The sequence below is a fragment of the Bolinopsis microptera genome, chromosome 12 (assembly GCF_026151205.1).
Source record: "Bolinopsis microptera isolate Bmic1 chromosome 12, MBARI_Bmic_1.0, whole genome shotgun sequence".
Classification (NCBI taxonomy): Eukaryota; Metazoa; Ctenophora; class Tentaculata; order Lobata; family Bolinopsidae; genus Bolinopsis; species Bolinopsis microptera.
Genome location: NC_087083.1, coordinates 10,396,434 through 10,407,130, shown reverse-complemented (window position 1 = coordinate 10,407,130; position 10,697 = coordinate 10,396,434). Strand labels below are relative to the sequence as shown.

Below are 10,697 nucleotides of genomic sequence, written 5' to 3'. Positions count from 1 at the left end.
GTCAATATTACATTATTCTATTTTATGAATCCTATATATTTCTATTCTGTCTCTCACTTATATTCTAAAAATCGCCCAGATCATGTATTAATGTTGAGCTCGCCAAACAACTGATTTACAACTCTCCTATTATCGTTAGTATTTTGTGAATTAGCCTTCCTTTTTAAAGAATTATAATATTGATATTAATATTTTAGTGCAATTCTCACTACTCGTTTTGTGGTTAAATTTACTATTTTACAAGCTTGTACCTCATGATATATTATCACAACAAGATTCACTTGCTTAGCGATTGACATTTTGTTTAATATTTTAGGTACTGGACCCGGGTCAGCAATCATTCAGCGTTTCTAATTTCTTCCTATTAGCAGTAAAGCTCAACATCAATTTTTACATAAAGGTAAACATTAAATTTACAGTAAATATACGTTTGTTTACTTCTGATTGGATCTTTCAAATGATCCTATAATATTAGACTTAAATCAGGACTCGCTATTTACATTTCAAAAATTATTTATACTTAATACTTATATATTATATTATTTACTTGCTTAGCGATTAACATTATATTTAATATTTTGGGTACTGGACTCAATCAGTTAGCGTTTCTAACTTAGTAAACAGTAAAGTTCAACATCAATCTTTTCATTAAGGTAAACATAAATTTGTTTACTTAATATTCCTATATTAGTGTTGAATGATGACTCCTGATTCACATTCGAAAATATTTATAGCCTGAGCGGGCTGAGTAAGTTATAATTTTGATAATTTTATTCTGATTTTTGCAGATTAATTGAACGAGTCTCTAGGAGAAAGAAACTTACCCTTGTGAAACCCCAGCTAAAACTAAACAGCTTAAAGAAAAATCAGTAAGTTCACTTTCTTTATATCTCATCTTTTATCCTGAACACCTAACACTTCACCACATTAATAAAGTATGATAACTACTATACTAGTTTTTAAGTTTTAACACCTTCATTCATTTCAGACTATCTTACTCCTACTGAACGATGGACTACTATATAAAGAACAGAGAAGAAATATTCCTCAAGTTCTGCAACTCGCCTGACAACCTTCATCCCACTATGCTACCGAGAGCTCCAGATCAGACTTATATAGATAGGTACCCGGAGAGTAGTCCTGACTTCAGAGACGAAAGACAACGTCAGTCTGATTATGAGGCTGAAGTTGTAGTGTATAGGGCCGTGGAGAAATTGGACGAAAAGAGAGTGATCGTTCTGCATAATTTTGAATACACGCACCACCAGTATCGATTGTGCGATAAAGATCATGTGAGAAAGGACTGTCGTGAATGTAAAAAGCCGGCGGAACGTGAAGGAGAGTGTGATTTTCTGGTGATTTGCCCAGGTAGATTCATAATCATAGAGGTCAAAAACATGAAAAATGTCGACAGGGATATTTTGGCGTGTGAACCAGATTTTCATCTGTGTACGATTGGCGAGGACTGGGAGGAACCTAAATGTACGCCGGCCATAGAGAAGCAGTTGGAGGCCTTGAATCAAACATTTCAAAAATCAGTGCAGCAGAGGAATAAGATAGTGAACTTAATTAAATGTCTTGATATAGAGGTTGAAAAAATAAAAAATTTCGAAAGGGAGTTTTTGGCATGTGATCCAGATTTTCATCTGTGTACGATTGGCGAGGACTGGGAGGAACCTGATTGTATGACCATGAAGGAGTATTCGAAGGAGGTGTTGAATAAGACATTTCAACAATCAGTACAACAGAGGCATAAGATAGTGAACTTAATCGAATGTCTTGACAAGGACATACCAATTCTTCAGTTTACGGCATATCCTAATTTCAGTGCAAAGTATCGAGAAGAATTCACCGATCAACATGATCGAAATTCGATAATCTTCAAAGAAGATTTGGATGACTTCTCTGCTTGGTGGTTGGAAAAAGTCATCAACAATCCCCTACGCCAAGATGTCAGAGTAAATCTCCCGAACAATTGCGAAAACGTAAGAAACACGTTGTTAGCTCTATGGTGTACAGATAAAAATGAGTGTGATCAATCTAGGTGCAGTCTAGGGCAGTCTATCTTGAACATTAGTAAACGGCTCAAAGAAGGAAAATTTACTTTTGTACCTAAAAAAGTGAAGAATCGGGCGCAGAATCCCGGAGTCATTAAAGCTCCCGATGTTATCATGAACTATGTAAAAGTGGACAACCTAACAGTAGAACAAGATAATGCTTTCAATTCAGAAGAGAACTTTTTGTATATTAACGGACCCGCAGGGGCAGGAAAGACTGTCATATTGTGTGGTAAAATACTGCAACTGATACAATCTGATAAGGACAACAAAGTTGTGGTATTTAAGTTTACTGGAGAGGGAAACAATTCACAGCATTATCAAAGTGCGTTAGATAACGCTGGTATAAAATACAAACTGATAAGCACTAGTGAAGATGAACACACTCCCACAGAACTAGCTAATCTAATTATAACAGAGAGTTTGTGTAATGTTATTATTGTGGAGATAACACGTAATGCAGATACCACATATTTAACAGATAGACTCAGTGTATTAAGTGGTTATAATTTGTTTGTTGATGATATACAGACAGTAATTTATTTTAATACCACAGCTGAAATGTGGACTTTACTGATTAAAAAGTTATTAGAATTATCAGCAGATAAAATTGTGTGGATAGCTTGCGATTTTGTTCAGGCTTGGTATATTAATGACACACAAACCATTTTCAACGCAGCTTATTCAATCATTGATTTATTAAAACCCAATCAGAGGGCTACGTTATCTAGAAACTTAAGAAATACGTTTGATTTATCGAATATTTTATCTGAAATCAGAGATCAATTCGTTAAATTATGTTCTATTAAATCAGATATTTTAGATATAGTTTTACCTACACAATCACCAGGACACTTTATACACGGTACATTACCTGTTATACATGTTTTTAATGATTATAATGTTGATAGTATTGTAAGTGTTATTAATATTGATTTAGATAGATTGTGTGCTACACATGAATTAAATTATTCTGATATAGGTATAGTATATACTGATTACACTATTGGTAGTAGTGTAGTATCACTAGTTAGATACAGTGTTAATATGAGATGTGGTAACACTGCTAGTAAGATTGCAATGTGTCACAGTGCGTATTGTGCCTCTAGTGAGTGGCCTGCTGTAATAGTACTGTGTGGAGTGTGGGATAGTAGTGAGGAGGATAACCTGGCTAACCTTTACTTCGCGTTATCAAGAGCACGTGTACACTACTCTGTTGTTATATACCCAGACAAGGGTAGTACATTAGACCAATATCCTTACATGTTACATTTGTTAGATAATCTGAGTAACTACGCTCGCATTATACGATATTAGATATGATGTTACTGTGTAATAACGTTAGTGGGTGACTAGTTCTATTATTGTGAAACATGTATACAGAAGCCCTGAATATGTGAGAGCTCAAGCATGAGTGAACTTTTACGGACTAAATAACGATTTTTGAAAACTTTGAGATTTAGAACAAGCCGGGACTCGATCTCGCTACGTCCGGGCTAGACGGTCATATAAGGCTATTGCCTAACCGATTGCGCCACTGTGCTGGTAACAATACAAACATATTAAGCTAACAATTGAGCGTTATTTTGCAAATAATTTCACCCACTAACCAAACTTAACTATTCGTTATTGTAGTTATTAATATAATGCTATACTATGAAATTACAATTAACTATATAGAATGTGTTATCATTCATTTTATCTGTCTTTCAGTGAAATAAAAGTGTTTTAAATCATAATGTTTCGTATAATTTAGGGTTGACCAGATTTAGCATAATGACTAGGTTGAGGTCTAAACAACCTAGTCGGAAAACAAAAAATCTTACCTTTACATATGAATGACTAAATAAAGAATATGACAAATAAAATGACGAGACGCAACTGCCAAATTAATTTGATAAATGTAAAGTACAAAAACAGAATTAAATATCAATTCTACACGACGATCTATGATAAACACTTCGTGAATTTGCTGAAAATTGTCGAGTCGTTAGATTTAGAAGCCTAAACTTTAGCAGCAAAATCAGAAAATATGAGATAATAATTATAACCGTAGGTATAGGCTCTCCGACAAAATGATGAAATCATAACTGTAATGTAGTAACGGTCAACTAAACTGATAAAAAAGAACTGAGCACACGGACCATATCAGGAAACACTCTGTCCGGAAAGTTTACTCGCCAACGGATTGACCAATCACACCACATAGAGCTCCCTATTAGTGGAGAGAGACCACGTGACTGTACACGCGACCGCGTATTGGTCAAACCAGTAAAACATACCTATACGAGCAGTTCCCGCCTTTTATCTCTATTTCCTAACCATCACATCTATCTTTCAAAATTGATCGTTTGTTTATTTTACATCTACAATTATTGTTCATATTAGAATTCTTGATAATCTTTATTTTGTCAAACTCAAAGTCGATGAGGGGCAATGTAATGGCATAATTGGAGAATTACTCAACTTCAAGGGTTTTTCCATTTTCATTTTTCTCCATCTAAAAAGTCTCCATTTTATGCCACATGCACTTTATGGCATATAATTTTTGCCCTTTTATCGTATTTAGACCTTCAACAATTTTCCAGCTCGAACACAAGGGTTCCCCCCTTGTACAAATTTTGTAAAAATTGAAAAATTATTTGTTTTTCAAATATCATAATTTTGGTACTACTCGTTTTGCCTTTCCAAGCTGAAAACAATCTTGTAAAAATATTTCCGAAGTTTAAATGTTTTCACGATTCATGATACCCTGATCATTGACATTATTAGCCGAAAATATTTTTTCGATTTTCGAAGTCCGGAACTACCCTTCGATAAACGATGTTGTATACTCGTATCGAGGGTTCCCTCTTGTAATGCGATCTCGGAAGGCACTACCCAGGAAACCTTACTGGTAGGGGCCTAACTTCGAAAATAAAAGAGATAGAAACGTCTGGTTTTCACCAAAATGTTCGTCTCGTAAAACTAAAGTTAGCTCCCCAGGAGCACAATTTGGGACAACCTAGATTTCAAATTATCGCGAAAAGTCATATTATGGGCCTTATAAAAGTGCGCAGCTTTAACTTTGCGGATTCTTGTTCTCTGATTGGCTGAATCGTATCACGTGGTACGTGGTGCAATTGCATTCTTGGAATGTTTGAAGCGTGCAAATGCAATGAACTAACGAGCGCGCGTGGAGTTCAGCAAGCTGTGAAGACGCGATCACCTGTAGTAATATCGCCAGCCAGTAAGGTCTGCTGGGTATGAGAGAGCAGAGAAGCTGCAAAATTAGAGAGCACACGTAGTTAGTTAAGTATGATTGGAAGGTTCTGACAAATTTTCAGCATGATTCATGTTCAGGAACCGAAGATATGATAGAATAATACAACATAAATCAACAGATTTCGTCAAATTACGCGACTTTTACACCTATTTTTGCTCCAAAAGCCGCGCACCATCAAATATGGCACCTTTGATTCACGATGTCAATCCTTCGCATCTCGCCGATCTGCATACGATCTGTGGTTGCGAGAAGCATTATTGGATGCGCGCGCGCGACCCAGTAGTGCATCGCGCTACAAATGGCACCTAGGCGAAACTCACTGATCATTCCAAAAGGGTATGACAAATTTGGTACTGTGAAAATTCTCACAGTCTCTAGAAAACAATGGTACAAACATTTTGAAAATCCGAGCAAGTTTATTTTATCGTGTACCCCCTACTATAACATACAAGCCAGCTAAACAATCGAATTCGTGTTTTACTAGCCTGTCACGTGACCAAAACGGTTTTTTGCCCAACAGTTTTTTGCCCAACGGTTTTCGGCGGCGCTTCGCGCGCAAAAAGTGGCATGCAACGTACGCATATGTCAACAGTCAATAAATCTCCAAGGAAGAATTGGTACAAACATTTTGAAAATCCAAGCAAGTTTATTTTATCGTGTACCCCCTACTATAACATACAAGCCAGCTAAACAATCGAATTCGTGTTTTACTAGCCTGTCACGTGACCAAAACGGTTTTTTGCCCAACAATTTTTTGCCCAACGGTTTTCGGCGGAGCTTCGCGCGCAAAAAGTGGCATGCAACGTACGCATATGTCAACAGTCAATAAATCTCCAAGGAAGAATTTTTGCCGTATGGCATGGGCAGGGTGTTGCTCTAACCAAAGTGCAAAGCCCTCTCGCTTGCAGTAGCGCGTGACCGCCGAAGCACGAAGGCGGCAAAGCTGAGTATATTTTACTGGGCCGCGCTCAGCCTGTCATTCCGCCTAATCTCTATTCGGTTGTTTACCAACATTAAAGCCTGGGGTCCTCAGGTAAAGTATATTATACTTGTGAAACAAGCGCGTCACGCAGTACGCGTATACACATGGCTATTATATATGTGAAGGCGGGGTGGTTCGGACGCGGAATCAGCGTCCAAAATCTAAATGACTCTCATGCGTAATACTTGTGAAATTCAAGCGCGCGTCACGCAGTACGCGTAAACTCATGGCTAGGTGACTGGTGAAACTTGATTGACGATGTCAATCCATCGAGATCGCGTTGCTCTGCGAAGCAAAGCAACAATCGACGACGATGCGAAGCAAGAATGCTAGTTTGCGCGGCGCGTCGAAGTCCTCCAATGGTGAAACCTGATACTATTAGATCCTTTTTACAAAGTTTCTAAAAATTTGGGCGATCGATTTAGTGGGAGCAATCACATATTAGGTGATTTGGAATTAGCGTTCAAAAATTGAAATATTTCATCGCGATCGATTGAAGTTCTCATACGATTGACGATTGTAATACTATTTGTAAACCTGCCGCGTACATGTCAAGACGTCAAACTCAAGTGCGCGGTTGTAATCTGTATCGTGGCTTTTGTCCATTGTCAACCGCTCCTACTAAATCGCTCGCCCAAATTTTAAGAAAATTCTTGTGAAAAGGCCCTTTCGGTATAAAATTGATCATCTCAATCGTTTTACATAAACCCTAATAATAATATTGTTATACTTATGATCTTAACCAGGGCCGTGTCGACTTTTCATACGTTGTATGACCCGCCGCGCACTAGTGCGCGGCTCCCCCTGTATCGTAGAAACTCTATGACTATAGTGAAACGACGATGGGGGTCACGACGTGATACAAGGGTTGACCGGGATCAGCTTAATCCCGGCTGGGACCGGGACTTTCACGATATTTCTATGTTGAAATGGAGCATTTTCAATTTTAAGAGAAGCAGAGGATGACAACATTGATATCAACATCATTATATCTTTGGATGAAGATGAGCCTGAAATCTAATCAATCCTTCGAGTTTCGATTTTCATTTCGATTAGTTCGATTCTTAACAGTCGTATCATTTGTCTAACCCTAAGTCAAAGTAATAAAATATGGATTTGAAGCTAAATTAGATTAAAAAGATCGAACATGAAATTCTGTTTTAAAAATCCCGGCTAATATCCCGGCCAAAACGGTAATCCCGGCCGGGACCGGGTCAAAAACGCCAAATCCCGGCCGGTATCCCGGTCGAGCTCTGATCTTAACACTAATAGTTATTGTTGTAACTTAAGATTTTAAATTTATATCCCTTATATTCCTTGTATTCCTAGACTAGATTTAGCACGCTCGAATGTCAATCCATGTGCTATGCGGACGTTTCAAACTCAACTACAGCTGGGCCATTTATTTTATTTTCAGGGCTTGTATTGAGACTGACCATTAAATATCGATATAATTGTGACCTGGACTGTGGACTGTACAACTATGAGTACTACCGGAGGTTGAATTGGTTGGCATTTAAACTAAAAGCTTACTCGACGGAAGAAATGAGATGCGTTAATTTATAAATCCATAGGATCGGGTAAAAGATTATAGTTAAATTAAAGCAAATGTGCAGTTATTACTTTATAATTTCTACATAACGTTACACGGAACTCCGAACCATATCCCGAGCAATATCAATCATCATCATCATCAGTTAAATTACATTCAATTTAACGCAATCAAATCCTTAAAACGAAAGAGTAAAATACGTGTCGCCACACCTCGGCGGCTAAAAAGGTTAAACTAGTTATTAAATAATTAACTTAATTAAAACTTAATTAATTAATCGGTATGTATGTCTCGTTTGGATAATAAAACGTATATGAAATGAATTTTGTTGTGAATGAGGCCGATGGTGGGATTAGTTGATGGTGATAAACAAATAGTATTACTGACAACTTATCACCTGTAACCGGACATTATCGACAATTCCAAATGGTTCTCAAATTTGTTGAATTGATTATGCTATGGTGGATGGTGATGATACGTTAGAATTGAGAATGAGTTTGAATTTATAGGTCACAATAAATTTGAGTTTCTAGGTTACAGTGAGTTTAAGTAACTAGATTAAAATGGATTTAAGTAACTAGATGACAGTGAGTGTTACAGTGAGTTTGAGTTTCTAGGTTACAGTGAGTTTGAGTTTCTAGGTTACAGTGAGTTTGAGTAACTAGATTGCACGATGAACCGTTACAACTACAAGATATCTACGGAATTTGTCCCGGTTCGTCGAATAATGCCGGTCACAAGAAGTCAGTAAACTAAACCATTTCTTTTCTTTCTGACGGTGACTGATAGAACATTGACACGGTTAAACCTACCAAAACCCGGCAAAGGAACCGTGTAACTATAGTAACCAGGTAAGTAACTATAGTAACCAGGTTAGTAACTATAGTAACAGGTTAGTAACTATAGTAACTATAGTAACCAGGGTTCTGATAAGTTTAGCCAGGTAACTTTGCAGAGTTACGTACTCTATAAAATACATACACATTTCATTTACACCCCTGGTATTATAAAAAACAACAATGTCGCTTTTCTCGCTTAATATGGAGTGGAGTTGCATATGAACAAAATAAAAATATCTGAGTCTTTAAAATGTTTCAAACAGGTGGCCGCATCTTCTCCCCGGGATACGTATCAAGTGATTAATTAATTAATCGATTAATTAATTATAACTAATTATAAAGCATATTTATCCCGCTCCGTACATACTTGAAACAAAAGTACACCCTATAATGGGACCTAGTACCACACAAACCCTCCACTCCACGACTACACGTTCTTAATCTTATCTCTTATATCTTATCTCAATAATCTTATCTCATTAATCTTCAAATTTCCTTCATCTTTCTAAAACTCGGTACCCCTTGCGAATATATCTGAACAGTCAATTAGTCGTCAATCAGCTAATTGGGCGATTAGCTAATTGAGTGGCGGTGTGTCTGCGCGCGTGTCCTGCACGTGCGCCAGAGCCCCGCGCGGCACGTGTCTTGTTAAACGGCTAGAGAGGAACTAGATTCGTCTATTGGTAACATCTCTTGTTTTCCTGTGGGAAATTGCGTTAGTGAAATGTTAGCTGACGTTACGGAATCAAAAATGGGGCATTAATTAGCAAACTCGTGTTTATACACGATTTTTATAACATATAATTTTAATAACACATGATTTGAATAACATATGATTTTAATAACATATGATTTTAATAACATATGATTTTAATAACATATGATTTTAATAACATATGATTTTAATAACATATGATTTTAATAACATATGATTTTAATAACATATGATTTTAATAACATATGATTTTAATAACATATGTCTATGATTTAAACATAACGCTAGCGCTGGCCGAAGAATTAGAAAGTTATAAAAAAATTTAAGTTTCGAGAATATGCTGAAATGAAATTAATTAAACATTGGTGTTGGGACAGTTCATTAAGATAGGAAACTGTGTTCAAACTTTAAGGGCAAGAGAGAAAGATAAAGCTGCTGAAAAAGTCTATAATTGCGTATAGTAGAACTCTCCAAAATAAATAAAAATATCTCACACACCAACAAGTCGAGACAATAAAACTTTGGGCCTGTGAAGATCGTACATAAGCAAGCTGTAGTGAGTACGTACCGCAGTACGTACCTAGTGAACCTCAAGTTGTCAGTGTCACATGTTACATGTTGCGTGTCTATTTATCGTAGACCGCGCTATTAAATGGTACACACAACTTGCGGTAAGTATACTACGGTACAAATTCAAGTGTGTTAGATTCAGATGATGTCTAACTGTTAGTTTACTGTTTAGGTATGTTAACAGTTAATACAACGTAATGTTAAGCGGTTCAAATGAATACTGACTGTAGCTAGGATGGTAGGAACAACTCCTATCCAGACATAAGCCCACTTGGTTAAATGCCCGGTTGAGAGCTACACTGCGCACAATATAAGCTAGAGTGCATGCTGTAGCAGCTATACAGAGCTACAGTGTAGCTCTGATCAGGTTGGCTAACGTCCGGATGGGATACAGGGATATTGTCCTGGTGGCTTTGACACACATGATCTAGGCATATAAACCTATGTATTATCATTCGGTCACAGTAAATCGATTTTCAAGATGTATTCCTTGAGCTATGGCAATAACTTAGAACACAGAATTATAATTAACTGATAAAAAGATAGAGAACACACAGCAAAATGGGTCGGAAATAGGAACCGACCTAGTTCCTAGTCGGAACAGCACCTGAACATTATATATAAGACAGCGAAATAGAGTAGGATTAAAAATCACGCGTAATGTTAAATGTAAAAACCGGACAATAATCATTAAAAACAAACAGAAAAATTAAAACC

At 36.8% G+C, this 10,697-nt stretch overlaps 1 protein-coding gene and 1 long non-coding RNA gene across 20 annotated transcripts in view; one reads left to right on the top strand and one right to left on the bottom strand.

Annotated features, from left to right (window-relative positions):
• Window positions 1–77: 77 nt before the first annotated feature.
• On the top strand, window positions 78–869 carry LOC134824079 (uncharacterized). Its single transcript, XR_010161345.1, has 3 exons — window positions 78–134; window positions 317–400; window positions 789–869. It is a non-coding gene; the product is annotated as an uncharacterized LOC134824079 (long non-coding RNA).
• Window positions 870–7,863: 6,994 nt separating this feature from the next.
• LOC134823990 (calcium-activated potassium channel slowpoke-like) overlaps window positions 7,864–10,697 on the bottom strand; it is a 94,838-nt gene continuing 92,004 nt past the window's right edge. For 10 of the 19 annotated variants that reach the window (XM_063835592.1, XM_063835598.1, XM_063835596.1 and 7 more), the window contains one exon: window positions 9,319–9,396. Coding sequence is in view for 8 of the 19 variants with exons in the window: in XM_063835603.1 (XP_063691673.1) it covers window positions 9,344–9,396 (53 nt within the window). In the remaining 11 variants the exon portion in view is untranslated. Of the gene's footprint in view, window positions 9,397–10,697 lie in introns of all 19 variants that reach the window. The other 9 variants (XM_063835603.1, XM_063835604.1, XM_063835599.1 and 6 more) reach the window with 1 other exon arrangement.